Genomic DNA, 22,103 nt, shown 5'->3' with positions numbered 1-22,103 from the left:
AATTGGACAACCTTGGCAAAATGGATAAATTCCTAGAAACATATAATCTTCCAAAACTCAATCTGGAAGAATCAGAAAACCTAAACAGACCGATTTTAACAAATGAAATTGAAACAGTTGTCAAAAAACTCCCAGCAAAGAAAAGGTCTTGGGCCAGATGGCTTCATAGGCAAATTTTACCAAATATTCAAAGAATTAACACCTATCCTTCTTAAGCTATTTCAAAAAATTCAAGAGGAGTGAAAACTTCCAAGCTCCTTTTATGAGGTAAGCATAATCCTCATTCCAAAGCTAGGTAAAGACACTACAAAGAAAGAAAACTATAGGCCAATATCCCCGATGAACTTAGATGCTAAAATTTTCAACAAAATATTACCAAACTGAATCCATCAATACATGAAAAAAATCATACAGCATGATATAGTGAGATTTATTCTGGGGAGGCAAAGCTGATACAATATTTGCAAATCAATCAATGTGATTCATCACATAAACAAAAGGAAGGAGAAAAACCACATGATAATTTCAATAGATGCAAAAAAAGCATTTGATAAAATCCAGCACCCATTTATGATTAAAACTCTCAGCAAAGTGGGAATACAGGGAACATACCTCAACATGGTAATAGCCATCTATGACAAACCCACAGCCAACCAACATCATACTCAATGGGCAAAAATTAAAAGCAATCCCCTTAAGATCAGGAACAAGGCAGGGGTGCCCCCTTTCACCACTCTTATTCAACATAGTCCTGGAAGTCCTAGCCACAGCAATCAGACAAGAAGAAGAAATAAAGATATCCAAATTGGAAAAGAAAAAGTAAAACTAGCATTATTTGCTGATGACATGATACTGTACATAGAAAACCCTAAAGTCTCAGTCAAAAAACTACTAGACCTGATAAATGAATTCAGCAAGATGGCAAAATAGAAAGTTGATATTCAGAAATCAGAGACATTTTTATACACCAACAATAAACTGTCAGAAAGAGAAATTAAGGAAACAATCCCCTTGTTGCAACAACAAAAAATGTACCTAAGAGTAAATTTAACCAAGGTGATAAAAGACTTGTATTGAGAAAATTATAAGACATTGAAAAAAGAGATCAAGGAAGATACAAACAAATGGAAACGTATACTGTGCTCATGGATTGAAAGAAAAGACATCATTAAAATGTCTGTACTACCCAAATCAATCTATAAATTCAATGCAATTCTAAGTAAAATACCAATGGCATACTTCAAAGATATAGAATAAATATTTTAAAAATTTATGTGGAACCAAAAAAGAACATGAATAAGCCTCAGCAATCTTGAAAATGAAGAATAAAGTGGGAGGTATCACACTTCCTGATATCAAGTTATACTAAAAGTTTGTTGTACTCAAAACAGCCTGGTACTGGCATAAGAACAGGCATGGAGATCAATGGAACAGAACAGAGAACTCAGAAATAAACACACGCCTTTATGGTCAATTGATATTTGACAAAGGAGGTATGAGCATACAATGGAGTTAAAGACAGTCTCTTTAATAAATGGTGTTGGGAAAATTAGACAGGTACATGCAAAGAAATGAAACTAGACCACCAACTTACACCATTCACAAAAATAAACTCAAAATGGATAAAAGACTTAAATGTAAGTCTTGAAACCACAAATATCTTGGAAGAAAACATAGGCAGTAAAGTCTCTGATATATCTTGTAGCAATAGTTATGCTGATTTATCCCCATAGGCAAGTGAAATAAAAGACAGAATGAACAAATGGGACTATGTTAAACTAAAAAGCTTTTGCAAATAAAAGACACCATGAACAAAATAAAAAGACAACCCACACAATGGGAGAACATATTCACCAATACATCTGATAAGGGGTTAATAACAAAAATTTATAAAGAACTTGTAAAACTCGACACCAGGAAGGTAAACAATCCAATTAAAAAATAGGCAAAAGAACTGAATAAATACTTCTCCAAAGAGGACATACAAATGGCCAATAGGCATATGAAAAAATGTTCAACTATCATCAGAGAAATGCAAATTAAAACCACAATGAGATACCACTTCACACCTGTCAGAATGGCGCTCATTAACAAAACAATAACAATAAGTGCTGGCGAGGATGTGGAGAAAAGGGAACCCTCCTGCACTGCTGGTAGGAATGCAGACTTGTGCAGCCACGGTGGGAAACAGTATGGCATTTCCTCAAAAAATTAAAAATGGAACTGCCTTTTGACCCAGTTATCCCACTTTTATGAATATATCCTAAGAATATCAAATCACTGATTCAAAAGGAGAAATGCACCCCCATGTTTATGGCAGTATTGTTCACAATAGTCAAGATCTGGAAACAGCCCAAGTGTCCGTCAGTGGACAAGTGGATTAAAAAGCAGTGGTACATATACACAATGGAATACTATGTGGCTGTGAAAAAGAAGGAAATCTTACCTTTTGCAACAATATGGAGGGACCTGGAGATTGTTATCCTAAGTGAAATAATCCAGGCAGAGAAAGAAAAATATCATATGACCTCACTTATATGTGGAATCTAATGAACAAAGTGAACTGAGGAACAGAATAGAGGCAGAGGCAGGATCAAAAGAACCAGAGGGAAAGAGGACGGAGGGAAGGTGGATGAGGGGATGGGATCAGAGTAGGTAAAGGGATTAGTGAAACTATATATAAATAAAAATTAAAAAACAGTTTGCTGTTTAAAAACTATTTTTTTTCATTTTGCAAAACTAGTTTGAAGTATGCACACTGAAATCCTAGACAGATGAAATGCTGAGTTTGAGACTTTTTTGGGGTTGGGGAAGGGAGATACAGCCTTTAAACTTCATGACAGTAGGTTATATATATATAACATGGAGATACAGATAACAGGACAGCAAATCCTAGAGGGAAGAGAGAGGGGTTAGGGGGAGGGGGGCAAAGGGGTTATAAAAAGGGACATGGGGTGGGGGGGTGAGGGAGTTATATTCAGTGGGATGCTTGAATCCATGTAAACACAATAAATTAAAATTTAAGAAAAATTAAAAAAAAATTCCACCTCTATTTTACATTGGCCAGTTGTAAAACAAATGCTTTTTTAAGTAAATGACTCTCTATGATACTTTCTAATGTACCTCACCATTATGTATTGTACATATTGCTTAAAAGCAATAGCTTTATTTGGGCATTGTGGGACTTTTAAAATGTATAGAATGTGATATTTAGCTTTGGTGAACTTACTTTTTTTTTTTTTATAGAACTCCTGAAGAAGTATAAAAGAATGAGTTAGCTAAAAGTTGTACATATGAAAATATTACTGCAATGCCCAGCGTTGACTGGGAGAAACAATCCAAATAAGGAGCAGTGACCAATCCACCCCAACAACGTAGTGACTGGAAGCATATATTTGTCTCTGTAGCAGTCCAGAGTGGGCTTTTGGTTAGCTGGGTGGCGCTCCCGGATTGTTGGGGAAACTGTCACAGGCGCCGTTGCTTTGCCTCCTCCACTGTGCAGCACGTCAGGTGCCCCAGGCGTCTCTCTGAGACAGCCAAAGGAGAGGGCACAGAGAAGCATGAGGGCACTTGAATGTGAGTCAAAGTACGAGCCTGGAAGCATACACATCCTCTCCTCTCACATTCCATTTACTGTCGCTCAACAACAAGGCCACACCTCACTGCCGGACACACAGGCATCAGTCCAGTTAGCCAGACACAACTGACTTTCTATTGCGATGGAGGAGGAGGAGGGCCCACTCTGGTGGACAGCTGACAGCCTCCATCATAAATATGGAACAGCCACGATTTGTAAGAACAAAGCAGAACAAGAATGGCTTTACCCAGGCAGGAAGAAAATAAGAATTACCAGGCTGTTAAACCTCATCAGGCCTCTTTTATCTGATAAACAAAACTTTTTCTAGATGATTTCTAAAATTGTTTCCAGCTTTCAGGGTTCTGTGGTTCTGGGAGCTACCACTCAATGGGCATTGTGTTCAACTGGAGCAATGTGTTTATGTTAAAATGGTGCAAGATAACACTTACATTATGTGGGTAGAGTGGGATCTTGATTAGTCACTGCATCGCACCGAAGATTTTTTTTTCTGAAGTGAGAAGTGGGGAGGCAGAGAGACAGACACTGCATGTGCCTGACCAGGATTAAGCTGGCGAGCCCACCAGGGGGCGATGCTCTGCCCATCAGGGGTGTTGATCTGTTGCAACCAGAGCCATTCTAGGGCCTGAGGCGGAGGCCATGGAGCCATCCTCAGCGTCTGGGCCAACTTTGCTCTGATGGAGTCTTGGCAGTGGGAGAAGAAGAAAGAGAGAGAAGGAAGAAGGGGAGGGGTGAAGAAGCAGATGGGGTGCTTCTCCTGTGTTTCCTAAGAATCGAACCCGGGACTTCCACACGCTGGGCTGACACTCTACCACTGAGCCAACTGGCCAGGGCTTGAAGATTTTTTTAAAAAGCAAAAGCAAGTGCCAGATATTGAACAAGTACCTCATACATAGCAGACACTTTGCCAGGTGCTGTAGAAGATACAAAGAAATTAACCCCACCTCTTTTTTTTTTCTTAAGTATAGATTACCTACTACTTGTGGAGGAGTTTAGATGGCTATAGAAAAGAGAAGACTGAAAATAAAGATGGAAGGGACATATTCTCAGGATTTCAGACTTCATGTTATGGGGTAGGAGAAGAATGTGAATGTGAATATTGTTACAAGATTTTTACGAAGAAAAAATAAATCTCTAACATGAGCTTGTTTCCCTGTGATCTCTGTCTTATAATTGGAGATACTAAGTTTCCATTTGTTGAAAGTTGTGATTAATTAACTTGGGGTTATCTATAATTTTACTGCAAATAAAAATGCATAACTCCATTTTCTCTTATATAGACCAATTAATTAATTTAAGATTCTTTATGAGGTAGAGTTGAACCTTTAGGGGATTAAGATATTCTACACAATTTACTTATTTCTATGAAAATACATTTTCAGGAATTATAATCACTTGAAAATTCTGCCAAATGTACTGTTAATTCTTAGCCAGTCATACCTCTATTACCCAGGGCTCTTACCTTTTAATATAATGGCTTTATCCTGACTTTATTTTTTTTAGTTTTAGAATTCAAAAAAATTGTGGTTTTAGAGAAATTATAATTCTGAAAATTTTGAAGAGAGAGTACTTCCAGGTTTTTTTTTTCCTTTTTTTTTTTAGAGAGAGAGACAGGGACAGATAACAGACAGGAAAGGAGAGAGATGAGAAGCAATAACTTGTTGTTGAGGCACTTCAGCTGTTCACTGATTGCTTCTCATACATGCCTTGACCAGGGGCTCCAGCTGAGTCAGTGACCCCTTGCTCAAGCCAGCAACCTTTGGGCTCAAGTCAGTGACCATGGGGGCATGTCTGTGATTGCACATTCAAGCCAGCTACCTCGGGGTTTCAAATCTGGGTCCTCAGCTTCCCAGGCTAACGTTCTATCCACTGCACCACCATCTGGTCAGGCCATTTCCACCCATTTTTATGTTTAGTTTTGGCTTCTGGATCATGTCTCAATATGAACTCCCTGCAGTTATTTTTGTTTTGTCCTGAGTATCTGTTTTACTTTAGCTTACTTATGTAACATAAGACCTGGGACTAGGAAACAGGTACCCTGCATTTCAGTTAGGCTTGTCACTTACTGCTGGGCATGTCCATTCCTCTGATGGGGGCCTTAGTTTTACTTGTCTCTCAAAGGAGAGGGTGGAACTAAAAGACAGTACAGGCTACACTTTCTTTGCAGCATTACTCTTCTATATGGGTGCATCATTTTTATTTATTTGGTTAACAGTTTTCTGGTTTAATTTAGGGTCAGTTCCTTTAACTTTTTTTCAAAGTATTGTCAGAAGTCCATTTGAACCACATATCCTAGGGAGTCTATTTACTATGTAGACTGAGTCTTAATTCCTATAGTATTTTCACGCAATTAGATTTTATAGGGAAGTACTTCCCAGTTCTTAATGTTTAGACAAGTACCCAGGGATATTGTTAAAATGAAAACTACTGTGTAGTGTCTAGGGTAGGATCTGGGAGTCTGTGTTTCTAACATACTCACAGTTCACATTGCTGGTCTGGAATCATATTTCGAGTAGCCAAAATGGCAGCTCCAATCCAACAGAACCAGATCTTGAGTGGAGACAGATTAAGTCTAATGGGGAATGTTTAAAGTGCAGCAATTATGCCTAAAATGTAACACATAGTCTCAGGGTCATATAAAGAGGAGGTGTGTTGCAGAATAAAAATTAAAAGCTATCCTTGAGTGGCCATATCAGAGAACCACACTCATTGTTGCTGTTATTCTAAATCATTAAAGGGTGTTGAAATTCCAAGTAACATGAAGGAAGAAGGAAATTGTTTCTTTTTTTTTACTGATTGCTGCTTTGCTGCATGCTGTCCAGGGATCTTTCTTGTTTTCTTTCTGTAGATTTGAAAGTGTCTGTGGCAGATGATATCACATTGTACTTAGTCATAGAAATGTAGTCTTCTCTGATTCTTTGTGGTGATGAGTAAAAAGATTGTTTCTGCTGGGGCATGAAAAGGTCTTCAAACTAGTTTGCTTTATATTCAATAGTAAGCACCAGCTCTACAGGGACCATGCGAAGGTGCTGATATCCGCCTGAGAATTACGTTTCTGCTAGTGTTGTTGGATTTTTTAAGTTTCGAAAAAATTCTTATTGACATATAACATTATATACATTTCAGGTATATAATCTGTTAGTTTAATTTTCATTTTTAAAGGGTCTGCTCCTTTCAATTTGAACAACCAGAGATTGTGTGTACAATTGTTTTACATGAATTTCCTTTTCTTCCACTTCAGTACTTAAAATGGTTTTGAAGAAATTTGTGCATTTGCATGTTTAAATAGAATCTGATTTATACTGTGCCAAGCACCAATACTGATAATTGTGCAGGCTTTGAAATAAAGTTATGACTAAAAAATACATGTGGCATGTGTTCTACACTGATATAAAAATATGCCTGAGGAAACTTTCTTTGTTTAAAAAAAAAGAAAACCTTGCTAAAATCTAAGACTCATCTAAACTGATTTAATGTTTTTACTTTGCATGGATTTAATGTTTATATCACTAAAGAAATGCATCCCCATGTTTATGGCAGCATTGTTCACAATAGTCAAGATCTGGAAACAGCCCAAGTGTTCATCAGTGGATGAGTGGATTAAAAGCAGTGGCACATATATACAATGGAATACTATGGGGCCATGAAAAAGAAGGAAATCTTACCTTTTGCGACAACATGGATGGACCTGGAAACTATTATGTTAAGTGAAATAAGCCAGGCAGAGAAAGAAAAATATTATATGATCGCACTCATTTGAGGAATCCAATGAACAATGTGAACTGAGGAACGGAATTAAACCTGAAGGGAAGGGGTGGGAGCAGTTGAGAGGGGGGCAAGGGAGATGTTGAGGGGAATACGGGGGAGGAGGGATGCATTCAGGGCAACACTAGAGTCTATGTAAACACAATAAATTAAATTTAAAAAATCTCATACACAGTATAATAGAAACTTGCAGCCAGGGCTATGTGTATCAGTAAATGTGTCTTCTAAGTTTATAAAATATGTGAATAGTCCCAAGCCTGTGAGATAAATGCCAAGAAAGAGAAGTCTTGATGGGGGGAGGGAAAGGATTAAATTAAAATTAGATTAAGTACCATCAAAAAATCAAACAAACAAACAAACAAAAACAATGTTTATATCACCAAACTGTTGACCATCAGATAGCTGTAAGTTTCATTTTATGTTGTAATAATAATAATCATAATGACAACACACTTATGGAGTTCTTACTAGATGCCAGGCTATGTGTTAAGTGCTTCAAATGAATTGTTCTTTTACTCTATAATCTCCATAGTTGACCTGCTCTGTTTAATATGTGCACATGGAGAATCTTATCAGTTGATATCGCACACACAGGCATATGCACAGATACTCGCACACACGCATGTACACACATGCATGTGCACACACAATAAATAATTATGAAGAAAAGAAACAAGAACAGTCTGAAAAAAATACCCTGCAGTCATGTGACAGATTTAGCAAATTCTCTTTATTTACATAGAAATTTGTGCACATACTTTCTCTGTACACAGAAAACTTTAAGTATATATACATATACAGTTCTCACATATTTTACAATAAATAGTATTTTAATCTTGTTTCTAGATGAAAATAAAAAGATGTCTCAAAATCTATTACACTAACCACAAAATTACAAAAGCACCTGATAAACTCAGAGCAAAAATTTCAAGCCTGTACTACCACACGCTATGCCTAGTACAATTTTTACTAAACACAAAATCAAACATTGTGCAGATAGCAGGAAAAGGAAAGGGACAGAGATGCAAAGCAGAGGACAGAGCTGTGGACTTTTCCAGCAATGTGGTAAGAGCATTTTTGTTGGTTAGGACTGGTGTTCCTTCAGTCCTCAATTTAATGGTTTACTTTAACTGATATTTTACAGATAAGAGTTGGGGAGTTAACATCTAAAAGTTAACATGTCAAAAAGGGTAACCATTCCATGAGTCTCACGAGTTCTAGAAACCTTTTGATTGGTCACCCATTCACTGAGTGCTAATTCCCAGATCATCCGTTCTACAACCCAGGATGACCATATACACTTCAGAGAGGACAGGAAGAACTTTGATTGTAAAGAAACATTAATTTGCAAATAATTTCAAAATCCTGGTGAGCCAGGTGTCTTGGTTATCAGCACTTAATAATAATCAGTAGTGATTAGATATACTCTTTATTTCCTCATAGAATTTCATCCTTCACTCAAATAATGAACAGTGGAAGGAGAACTTAACATGGGAGGCTAGAAATAATGAACCTATATTCTTGGAATTTCCTCTCTTCATTGTCATTTTTTTCTCTCATTCTAGCCTAAGAAACAACCACTTTCCATTTCAGAATTGTTCTACACATGTATATAAAAATCATAATACAAAATGAATAGAATGAGGCAATAGGGTGAATACAGACACAACATTTTTGATAATCTCTCACAGCACTGAATTTGGCAAAAGAATCTAAAAACATCATGATCTTTATCATTGTTGAACTGAATTATAATATACCCAGATTTGCTTTCCCAATACATCATTTACTACTCACATGAGAATCATAAGGGTGGTGACCAACGTAGGACTAAGTGTTTAAATCACATTCATTCAAATCTAGCTCAGATAATAATGTACTGACTTCCACTGTGGCACTATAACTTCACACACGAGTATCAAAACACATTTCACCCCCTGCATCTCTCATATCATAACAGCACAGATATGTGGGAAAAGACAGCAATAAAAAAAGAATTCGATGTCAGAAATGCAATTCAACTATCAAATACAATCTTTGCAGTTACTTTACTGAATCCATTATTTTTAGAGTAACCTTCCAAAACATATTTCAAGGCAGGCTCATTTCAAGAGCAATATTTATCACATGCATAATTTGATTCTTTCTTGTTCCATGTTGCTATGTTGATGCTTCTTTTAAAGAAACAACAATATTTCTGGTCCTTAGCCATCTTACACAAAGGTGGTGGCTTCATAAACAGTTTAACTCTTTAGATTAATATACTTATGATTGAGACAAACACATTTCACATTTAGAGATGCTTCCTTTTCTCTTCTTTTTTTAAATTGGTGAACCTGCTAGGGAACTAAAGTTTACTGCTAGAAACAAAGGGATCATTTACCATGGAGAGCGGGGCTTAGTTCTTGTCCATCCTAATTCAATATTATTCCCTCTTCATTTCTATCACTGTAGAAAGGGTCAGCCAGAAGACAGGTAAGGAGTCTCACTATGGTAATTGTAGTCAGGACAGACTTTCTGCACGAGTTTATAATCAACGCTGTAAAAGGCAATGTAAATGCAAATGACCTTGAAGGGCTTGGAGCACAGCCAAGACACATGGCTCTGAGTCTGCTCCTGGTAGCAGATCTTCGACGGGTCAAAGTTGCACAGGGCCGTCTTCTTTGCCCGATCTGTTTTTTCATACTCAATGCGACAATTGAAAGACTTGGATTCCTTGGTTTCCAGGGAAGACTGAGGGGAAACTTCAAATTCCACCACTTTGGAGGGGGGTACCAAACTCACTGAAACATTGCCCAGGCCTGTGGAATTATGTCGGAAATAGACACTGAAGGTTCCATTTCCATGGTCAACAATCTTCCCTGTGATCAAGAGGTTGAGTTTCACAGTTTTAATGTTGGAATGGAAGTCGCCCCACCCAAACATTTTTTTAAATTTTCCCGTTTTTACTATTGGCCTCCGTTTAGTTCTTGCCAATGGCTCCTGAACCTCCGTGATGTTGGCCAGCCAATCCCAGAAGTTTTCCATGTTGTCCGCATAGGCCACGTGTCCAGGCTTTGGGATGGGGGACTGTTTGACAAACAGACGCAGAGGACTGATGATCCTTGAGTGAACCACGTTCCCGACCAAGGTCCCTGGAGCATCTTTGTCGTCCCAATCCAGCCCCTCTGTGGCATGCACCGCCTTTTTACTGTCACAAACTAACTGCGTGAAAAGGAAAAAAGAGAAATAAATTTTAGGTTAGGCTTTGAGCACACACATCCTATAAAGCCAACAACACAAGAGAAAGACTTGCAGTATAATTTCGATTCTTGCTAAACAGCATTTCACACACACAGCTGGCTCAGCGGTGTAACAAGATGAGTTATTTAATTCAAGCAATGTCAGTCATGAGGACAAAAATTAAGACACTATGAAGAAAGGGTTTCATTTCAATGGGGTGATGTAATTGTAGTCTCTGTTTCCTAATCTTTGCAATTCTGTCTTTCCAGATTGGGAGAAGTAGTATGTTTTGGTCTTTTTTTTTTTTTTTTACCAAAAGCATTAAATTTGTGTTGTCTTTTCCTTCCAGGTAGAATAAATATATAGAATGCTGAAGTTTTCTCTCAAGGAACTAGAAACCATCTGAATATAAGATATTGATAAGTCTTAAGTATACTTAAAAATATTAATGATAGCATATTCAAAGGCTTACATCATATAATTTCATAGCTTTTGATACAATTCCATCTCAAACTCTGAAACAAAAGAAGAGCATGACTAGTAACAGAAAGAGATACAAAAGTTTTAGTTCAAAAAAAATTCAAATTTAGTTGCCTTTATAGAAACAAATAAATTAGAAATGTATAATTTGAATTAATAGACTGTATATGATGCCATTCATTTTATTACAACTGAATTATACCCCCCCCAAATAGAATTGCTAAGAGTTATGTGCATGTGGTTTATAAATTTCTCCATAATTTAGTTCAAATCATACCCACTGAAACAACAGTTTATCTGTATTTCCTTTTATTTTTATTCTTTCTGTAGTAGTGTAAGAGTCTTTATGATTTCTAAAAATTACTTAGTTAAGTCACTATGGATTCCAAGGCACAGGATCGTAACACATGATGAAGCTGTTGCCTGCAGTGAATATTTATGAATGAGTTACAAAGTCTGGAAAACAGAGGTTTCTAGTGGAAACACTGACAGCCTCTTCTCTCTGATGGCACAAACCACGCAGGTAATGATTCTCAGGAAAACTGTCGGCATGATGAAAAGGATGAGAAGAAACTGAGGATGTGTTTACGTACTCTTTCCTCAACCTTTTCAAACTTGGCCAAGCACCTGGGGAAACCAGTCTCAGATTATTATAAAATTTACTGCTTTCAATCAAATTTTGAAAAAAAAAAAAAAAAGGCGGCCTGAATTTTAAATATTGTACTCAATCACATGGTAGAGTTTAATAACACAAAGTTATCTTTTATATGCTCATAAAAGTTGTGGAGTTCAAATTCTAAAAGAACTTTGTGAAAAGTGTGTTCGCTATACCTCATCTCCAAGATCACTTTAGAGTAGGAACCTGAGGACTTAAGTATATGTGTGGGATTTCTTATTTCTTGCTTTGGGAGGAGTTTTGGATCCTTTGATTAATTTCTTGAAGTGTTTTCTCCCTCATGTCCCATATTTTTTTAAGATTCTTTTCACTTAAATTACTGAGGTTTGTCAGAAGAGCAAACTGACATTTTCACTATTTTAAGAACCTAAATTTGTACTACATCTTCTCAGGGGCTTACTCATCTTGAGTTGATACATATTTTTCTCTCCCGGTTTTGAAAGGCTAGCATATTTGTTAGGAAAAGAGGAATCTGGCTCAAAATATTCTGGGTATTCTGATATGGTAACAAGCTTTTTGATTTTGAATACATTTTTTTAATTAAAAACTTTTTTTATTTATTGATTTTAGTGAGAGAGAGAGAGAGAGAGAAAGAGAGAGAGAGAGAGAGAAACATTAATCTGTTCCTGTATGTGCCCTGACCGGAGATCGAACCAGCAAACTCTGTGCTTTGGGAGGAAGCTCTAGCGAGCTATCTGGCCAGGGCCTGATTTTGAATACTCTCAATTATGCTGCACACAAAACTAATTCAGATCAGTTAGTAATAAATAGCCTGTGGAGTTAGTACGGCTCTAGTTATGACTTGAGTTTCTTGAGAACTGATGCAGCTCCGTCTAAGTGATGTGTTGTGGCCCCTTCTTCTATGAGAGATGGAGGGATACACGGACAGATAAGAAACTCCTTGATGATCAAGGTTCAACTTTTCTTCTCTGTGATCATGGTTCTTGTAGCTCACAGTCTATTATATATTTTTCCCATGTTACCAGTATTGCATGAGCTCAACCTTGCTTGGTGAATGAGAACCATTGGTATACAAGAAATTTTCCTTGACTTCTGTCTGGCCTCTACTCCTTAATTTGGTACAAATTCCTAACCTTTTCCCTCACTCCTGCCTTACATCCTCTCTTTCCTAAGGTAAATCCTTTCTGACATTTTCCCCTTTTAGTTATTTTTTTAAAAAACGATATATCTCAATTATTATCTTAATGAATATTCTGCCAATGATATATTTTTCCACTCATAAGTATGACAACAATCTTTGCTCCCAGCAACAACATGCTCTTTTTGTTTTTTCTTAAAATGTTTGTTTTACATTATGCATTTTCCTGATTTTTTTTCTCCCTGAATCTTTTTTTTTTTGATTAAGCACATTGCCTGATTTTCTCCTTACTTTTCTGTTATTGGAAACCTATAAACATTGAACCCAAGGAAGTTTGCAATCATGAAGTGTCTTAAGTTAACCAGTTGATACATTTTGGAATACATGATAGACCCCATTAAGAGATAAACATTATGAGATTCTTCTCTTAAATCTAGTACTTCTGTAGTGGTTCTGAAATTATTTAATGATAATAACAAAAAATATAGCTACTTACTGAGACTTTAAAATAATCTGATGATTGTCTTTGTAGTAATTTATTTTGTAACAAGTTGGCTCAAACATGTTACCCTAAGAAATATGGGTTAAAAAAATCTACATTTATCAAACAGCTAAATTAGATGTGATTATTTTCTTTTAGAAGAGCTCCTTAACTCTTCAGAAAAGATCTCCATATGAGAATTTAAAATAGAATTTAATTTCTAAAAAATAGATTCTAACACAACAATGTTTAGGTTCAAAGCTGCTCAAAAAGCACTTGATTTTATAATTGGCCTATATAAAAAAAAATAAAATTTAAGAGCAAAGATCTCTGTAATTGTTCTTTGTTTCACTGAAAATACCCACTGACAGTTTCTTGATGAAAAGTATATGTATATATATTTTAATTTTTGGGGGGCCATCACATTTCTCACTTGCTTTGAAAACATTAAATAAGGTGAGAAAAAGCTGTATATAATTCCTCTATTTATTACTCTAAAATACATGGATAGTTCTCACAAATACTCCTTTCCATATCTAGCCTCAAATCTCAAAAAGCTGTCAGAAAACAATGTATAATTAAAGGCGTAAAAATAATTCTAGTTGTCTTAAAAGCTGACAATTATACCTCCTCTCCCTTTGGTATAACTTGTTCAGCTTTCTTCCTGGAATATTTTCTTAAAGTTTGTGCATCAGTATTGAGAGTGTATCTTCTCTTTTGGTTGTATGATCTGAGATCACAGGCTCCCGCTTAACCTGCAAAGACCTAATCAAGGATGACTAAGGTTGGATGAGTACTGATCTAGCCCCCCGCCCCCACATCTACACACTCCCAGTATGGAAGCAGTATAGCACTTGGTGCCTGATGACTCACCACCCCTGGCTCAAGTGTTTGATGTGAACCTAAATGTTTTCACCTGTATGTATACAGCTCACAAAAATTAGGGGATATTTAAAAAACAAGTATGAAGCAATAAAAATGTCCCTTAATTTTTGTCAGTGGTGTACTTTGCTGGTTGATTATAAGGACTAACTAAAAGAATAGATGGAAATTACTGAGCCCAATCTCTGGCAAAAGATGTTCAATGACTGATGGCTTTTGCACAGTCCCATTTCTCCTATTTTAGGATTGTTTTAAAAAGTTTTATGAGCCTGACCTGTGGTGGCACAGTGGGATAAAGCGTCGACCTGGAACACTGAGGTTGCCAGTTCGAAACCTTGGGCTTGCCTGGTCAAGGCACATATGGGAGTTGCTGCTTCCTGCTCCTCCCCCTTCTCTCTCTCTCTCTCTCTTTCTCTCACTCCTCTCTCTTTAAAAATTAATAAATAAAATTTAAAAAATCTAAAAAAAAAGTTTTATGAATTCTAAGGCCTCCAAGTAACTGATTGTGGGTTAATTTAAAATTTTGTTCAGTGCAATACAGTACATTAATGACCAAGTAGAATCAACCTTCTCAACCTCAGAGCATCAAAAATTTTCCTCATGTTTCCAGTCTCACTGGCATGTGTCATATTCAGAACACAGGTACAGATGAGCTCTCTTGGTCAACAAATATGTTTGTGGATTTTGATTCTAACTTACCAAATTAGCAAAGGGAGCTGAAAGAATACCATATGTGGCATGTGTCTTCATTCTTTAACGGACAATTTCTATGATACAACCTACTGGGAGAGGGTTGTAGGTGTTTCTAAACCTGCTGGCAAACCACTCTGTCCAAGGCTGTTTGATGTTTCCTACAAAACACAAGCCTGTATCCTGCAGACCGCTTTCGTACTGCAAGGTTCTCTATGCTAAAATCAATATCACTGCTGTCTTTGCCCCATTGCATTACAATAATAATTCAAAAATATATATATATATATTTAACTGCGAACACAAAATGGAGTTTTAAAGAGGGAGAAAAAGAAGAATTGCTGTGCTTTATCTGTTTGAACATTCTTTGATTTCAACACATTTATCAAAGCTTAAGTAATTTATGTCTTGGCAGGGGTATCAATTTCACAAAGCACACACATTAGCTAGATACAATCATATCATAATAGCTATTTCTGCGTCTTACAAAAGAGCTCGAAAAGATTAATAAAGGCTCAAACCTTCATCAATTAAATGAAGCAGGTGGAAGGGAGTAGAGGAAGAAGACTGCATTTCATTTTAGTTCTTTTGTTTTTAGGGAGGGGGAAGCTGACAGGTTGAAATCATTCATCATAATGAGCTGGAGTTGCATTTCACTGATAATTAAATGCATTTCCCCCCCAAGAGGCAGAGAAGCTGCAATGAATTTTATAATAGCAGATGTGAGAACTGTCACAAATAAGGAAAATAATTCATAAACTAAAAAGTATCTTCCTCTGCAAATACTATAGCAGAAGATTCTTTTTCAACCATATTTGTTAAGTATTTTTCAGTAAACATTTTATTTTAGAATAACTTTAGTTATTGGAAAGCTGTGTAGGACAAAGAGTTACTGTGTACCCTGCACCGAGTTTCCAATACGTACAGTTCATATCTTACAGTATAATGCATTTGTCACCACTAATGAGTCAATCCGATACACTGCTGTTAACTGAAGTCCATACTTGACTTGGGTTTCCTTAGTTTTTCCTACTGTCCTTTGTCCGCTCAGAATTTCATTCAGGATCTCACTTTACATCTGGTCCTTGGAGATCCTGAGGCTTGTCTCAGCTGCGGTAGTTTCTCATCTCTCCTTGTTTTTGATGACCTTCAGTGTTTGGAGGAGTACTGGTTAGGGATTGTGTAGAATGTCCTTCAGTTTGAGCTGGTCTGATGTTTTTCTCATGATTAGACTGGAGTTTTGGGTTTGAGGGGGTAGTGTTGGGCAGATAAAATATATTATGCTCACTTTGTTAAAGATGGCACTGCCCACGTGGAGGCCGTCACCCAGGTGATATTAATGTGTGTTGGGGGCGGGCTGTGGGCAGGCAGTATTCTTGTAGCCTGGGGCTTGGTTTTGGGATTAAGCCTTTCCCACTCTTTTTGATGTAGGGTGGTACAATCCCATCATGCCCCAGATAAGTGACTTTGTATTAGAGACTTCCTTATTTTGTATATTGGATAAAAGGTTTTGATTTCTACACTATAAGATGAGGGCAGAACAGGAGCTTGCTCTCTCCGTTCCTGAGATTAGCATTAGAGAGCAGAACAGAGAGAGGCCACGTGGAGGAGGCCAGGAGAAGCAGCCAAGATGGCGGAGTGTTGAGTGAGAAAGAAGCCAGTTTGTGCAGAGTTTGTGCGGGGAGAAGGAAGGAGATGGGGAACAGAGGTGAATAAGTTTGGTGAGCTAGAAACCTTTGATTCTAGGAAACTCGGATAAGTCAGTAGCTTTGTGAACACTGAATGTGAGTGTGTTTTGGAGCCCAGTGTGTGTTTTTACTTGCCTGCCGGGTACAAGCTAGGATTAAAGATGATGGCCCACCAGTTTTTGGCTCCATTGTTTCTTTACCTATTGTCCAAATCCAGTGCGAACCTGCATGGGCCGGGCTGCTGTGATGGTAGCCCTGGCTTCTGGCTTTACAGGGGAGGAACACAGAAGTGTCACTTTTATCACTTTATTCTAACAGCATGCTAGCAACACGACATCCCTGTTAAGGTTCATCTTAATCTGGTTTACATAGAGAAGATCCTTTTTTAAAGTTTTGTTTTCAGAATCCTAACAAGGCCTGTATCTTGTTGTTATCAGAAGTTTAGTTTAATTTACATTTAGTTCAGTGACACTTAGTTCAGGATTAGGTAAAAAAGGTCAGGAACCCTTAAGCACTTCAATTTATAACTATCACATCACTGAATGATGGCAAATAACCATCTTATTTGTTATTTAGGAAATCATACACTACTTAGAAATTATTCTGGCGATTGATTACTACATGCAGTAAATGTCTCTGTCACTATTATTACTATTATTGCTATTTTTAATATTAACTTCTTAAAGACTGGAGCCATTTTCATAATTGGTAACTTAATAAATAGAAGCTTATTCTATAAATTCTTACATAGAGTTGGAATTACTTTCTGACTGTATTAGAAAAACGCCCCTTTTCTGGGCTTTGGAGTCAGGCCGTTCTGCATTTCCTGTGTCTCAGTATGGACCTTTGGATGGGGCTTTCCTTGCAGGTCAACCTGTCTGCCTGGGGGAATGGAGCTAATGACATAAAGCCTCACAAAGGAGGGTTCTGTATTCATAGCATCCTGTGCTGCAGGTCCATGAATGCTACTTGTTTTTTATCGGGATCTGGGGCAGTCAGCCCTTTGCAATAATCATGATAAAACCTTTTACTATGCATCCACCATTGTGATAACTTGACTCCCTCTCTGTAGTTGCATGAGGCTCTGGGACTTAAATGTGAGGGTTGGGGGAGGGGGTTTGAGATAAAGGAGAGGTTTCTTTATACCCAGTGGCTAACAGAAAGGAAGTTAAGAGCATTTAAAGTTTTGAGCTTCTAAATCAAAATTGAAGAACAATAGCAATTGCAATGATATATTATATTTTTATATAAGAAGACTCATGGCTTAAAGACAACCCTCCCCAACTTAATTATATATAATTCATAAAACAGATAAATAAAAACAGAAATAAAGCTTTGACCTTCTGAGGTTCAAATTTCATTCAATACATACTATACCATTGTTAGTCCAGGTAGCTCTATCCTATGCCAGTACTAACAGGCAGTATTTGTCTTATTTGAACTAACACCAATGGAAGAGATATCACCAGTAGCCTTACTGTCCCAGTCCAGTGTTTAACACTTCTAATTGACGTGCTTATTGACACCTATTGACTCTTCACTGTCATCCCAGGGCAGTGAGAGGGGCTTGAACTTCCTCAGTAACTTGAAGCTTTGCAGTTCAAGCTCACTGCCTCTAACTATAGCTCTCCTGATGTTGCCACCACTTGTTTAAGAAAGTGGTAGGCCTAAAACAGTTTAGAAATATTTCCATAAAAATATGATTTTATTTTGCAGGAGGAATTTTATTGCTCCACTGACTTTAGCATTTACCTGCAATCATATGAATTCCACTGTACTCCTACATCGCACTCGCAAATTATTAGGCTGTGAGAAAAAGTAGAAGCCTGTGTATTGTAGGAAAGACTCTGCCAGCACATCTTCCGGTGGCCTAATTTACCCAATCAGAAGCCGTTCCAAGAGTGAAGGAACAAAGAAAGAAGCAGGGCAATGAACTCAGTCAGGACAGGTGAACACGAACCAAGAAAGAGCAAGGGATGAAAACAGTAGTGATTTGATTCACTGGAAGGATGTGGGGGTAAGAAACCGTGAAATGGAAATCTGGCACTGTCACTGATGGTCCCATCATCCTGTGCAAGCCACATGCCCTCTCTGTGCCTAGTTTTCTCAACAGTAAAATAGTGAAAAGGAAAGGTTACCACTGTGCTTCAAAGAGACGAAGTGGGCTGCGACATAGAAAGGGAACTAGAGTGAGTCAGGTACTTGCAAGGAGGTGAGTTTGTAGTTCAAAGCAGTGAGGAGACCCGAACTGGAACTGTGATCATAAATACTTGCATTCATTTTTCTGAAGCTGGAAACAGGGAGAGACAGACAGACTCCCGCATGCGCCCGACTGGGATCCACCCGGCACGCCCACCAGGGGCGACGCTCTGCCCACCAGAGGGCAATGCTCTGCCCATCCTGGGCGTCGCCATGTTGCGACCAGAGCCACTCTAGCGCCTGAGGCAGAGGCCACAGAGCCATCCCCAGCGCCCGGGCCATCTTTGCTCCAATGGAGCCTTGGCTGCGGGAGGGGAAGAGAGAGACAGAGAGGAAAGCGCGGCAGAGGGGTGGAGAAGCAAATAGGCGCTTCTCCTGTGTGCCCTGGCCAGGAATTGAACCCGGGTCCTCCGCATGCTAGGCCAACGCTCTACCGCTGAGCCAACTGGCCAGGGCTACTTGCATTCATTTTTAATCACTGATTCACCAAATAGTTCTGGAATGCCTGCCGGGTGCATTACTTGTGCTCAAGGCTCTGGGAGCACCTGCAGAACAGGGCGCACATAGTTCCTATCTTCATGCAACAGTAAACAAATCATCACACACCAATAATATCTCAGATGTCACATTTATAGTTGTCATGGACGTCTGGAAATATACATGTATAGATCTATATATTGATAGACAGATATAAATGTAACAGGAAGCAGGGAGCATTAGTCCTAAACAGGAAAAGTAACAGTGGAGTGAACAGAATTGAATAATTAATATCTTTATTCTGATGAGAGAAATAAAATCTAAGATTTACTAGTTGATAAGTGCAAACGAATGAATTCAAGACAGGAAAACAAATCAGTTTTGGTATTTATAGACCTTTTCTCTTGTTCCAAATTGTTCATCGATTTGTTTATAATTACTAATGAGAGTGTGATAACATTATAAGAAAATAGTTATTTACTAGAGAAAGGCTAATTCTTTTTATTTTCTTTTTTCCAGCTTGCTTGAGATTAACTAACAAATAAAATTGTAATATAGAGGGTGAGGCAAAAGTAGGTTTCAGTTGAGATTAAGCAAAACATAGAGTTTATTCTTGTACTATTATTATATTATTTCCCATATTAAAAATGGTAAACCTATTTTTGCCCCACTCTGTATTTGCAGTGTACAAAGTGATGATTTGATATACATTTACATTGTGAAAGGATTTTCATCATCAAGTTAATTAACACATCTAACACCTCCCCATTGTTCTTTATTCTATTTGTGAGAATACTTCAGAAAAGGTTCTTAGCAAATTTCTATTATACAATACAGTATTATCAATTCTGGTCACCATGCTATACAGTAGGTCCTCAGAACTTGCATCTTGTAATGGAGAGTGCATGTCCACTTCTCTTAACCATAAATGGACTTAAATAATCAGACAGTACTCACTCCTGATTTAGAGGTTTAGTGCCTGGGGTGCTCACCTAAGCAGGCCTTGTCTGTCACCCTTAAACCTCCAAAGAGCTGTCGAAAATTTATGATATCTAATCTTGGATTCTGGGACAGTTAAAACTTTGCCTTAATTATGGTATAACTCTTTTCTATATTTCCATATAATTAATGCAATGCATATTAATGTTTCTTGATAATTAAGTATGCCCTGGATAAATAAAAATATTCTAAAATAAAGGAGATATGTCTTTATGTTTATAGGTATGTTAAAACATGCTAATAGACAACAAATCTTGTTAATGTCTATGATTTTCATAAGAACTGATGAATGTTGTGAATGAAAGGTAAAACAAAACAACCTACACTTTTCTGTAATCATGGCACTGAAGAGGCAGCTATACCTCTGTTGTCAATTTTCTGTGTTTACAGTTATTATAAAATATTTACAGCCTACACTGGTTTACTATAAAACACTCACCATAATGTATGCAATAAACAATGCATAGATTGAATACATCACCTACCATTAACAAGGAAGGTCATATCCTTAAACTATAGTATACTATACCAAAATATATGGTCCTCTATTTATCAAAGAAAAATACGACTCTCCAGGATCAGGAAAACTTAGCTGACTCTCCAGATTTGTAGATTTGTACCAAGCTGGAAGAGTTGGCTTTTCCTTGACAACAGAATTGGCATATGCTATAAGAGATAAATGAATACAGATCTGTATAAATATTTTTTAAAGGCAGTTGGCTTGCTCCTCTAAGATATCCTGGAAGCATTTATTAATGTTCTTTTAGAGTGGCAATCATTGCTAGGTGCCAGTTTGGAAGGATAACTGGTTTGTTTAATAGATCTGTTTCTAATGTTGTTAATGATGAAATCTATATAACTAGTCATTAATTATTTCAGAGGGGATATCAGTTTAAGCCAAGAGCTCCCGAAGTGACCACGGTTATACAGTCTAGAAGTGTCTTGCAGATGTCATTATAGCTGATGAATTAGAGAACCAATAATGAAATGTGGTCTAAAGCCTGGTTTTTGTTGCACATGTATAGTTTATATAATGGGATTGCTTTAACAACTGTGTCCCGTATCCTGTAGTTAAAACTAAAACGACAACCTGATCAACCTCAGCATCCCATTAAATATTTTGCTTGTAAACAAATTTTGGAAAGTTTCTTCTCTGGGTAGAAATTTCACAGAATATCATCTCTGCTGACAAAACAAGAACGTGTATCTCCTGGACAACATGCAATGCTGTATTGATGATTAGTAGTCTGGCTAGCCCTAGAGTTACCTTTCCGGGGCTCCATTATAGAACTGTCACAGCAGATTAAAAGAAGAATGGCATAAAGGGAATAATGAAAGATGACAGACTCAAACATATATCAGTGTGTTAATTGTACCTATTAATATTTTGTGGCATAATGTGACATTGTTTCAAAATTCATTTTGCAAGTTGAAAAACAAATGAATGCATAGAGGAGGAAAGCTAAACAGCGGACATCCGTTCTGCTGAGAGTAGCAAATTCATTTACTTTCCAGATAGCTTTTAATAGCTACTCTTTACAATTTTCTAAATTGATACAGGAAACATAGATGTGAAGACAGAAGTTTTAGCAGTGAGAGCCAAAAAGCTAGACTGCAATGCTTGGCGGTAGTTTTATTGCTAAAGTTAAATATGGTAACTCTTATTTTATCGTGATGACAGTAATCTGGAAAATCAATGACACAACCGCTGCACAAAGTACACACACACACTGACACACAGAAGTGTCATGTGTAAACATACACGTGTGCATGCACTTACCATACTTTCTATAAACATTTAAAGGAAGTGGTATGAAAGAAACCTTAGATTTTATTTTGTGTTAGCAAGC

At 37.3% G+C, this 22,103-nt stretch overlaps 1 protein-coding gene across 1 annotated transcript in view; it reads right to left on the bottom strand.

The window, feature by feature from the left end:
* Nucleotides 1–8,163: 8,163 nt before the first annotated feature.
* NXPH2 (neurexophilin 2) overlaps nt 8,164–22,103 on the bottom strand; it is a 127,508-nt gene continuing 113,568 nt past the window's right edge. Inside the window, exon 2 of the mRNA XM_066232870.1 lies at nt 8,164–10,564. Coding sequence (XP_066088967.1) covers nt 9,821–10,564 — 744 coding nt within the window. The 3' untranslated portion in view covers nt 8,164–9,820. The remainder of the gene's footprint in view (nt 10,565–22,103) is intronic.

This window comes from Saccopteryx bilineata, chromosome 5 (genome assembly GCF_036850765.1).
Source record: "Saccopteryx bilineata isolate mSacBil1 chromosome 5, mSacBil1_pri_phased_curated, whole genome shotgun sequence".
Lineage (NCBI taxonomy): Eukaryota > Metazoa > Chordata > Mammalia > Chiroptera > Emballonuridae > Saccopteryx > Saccopteryx bilineata.
This window is presented reverse-complemented; position numbering and strand designations above follow the sequence as displayed.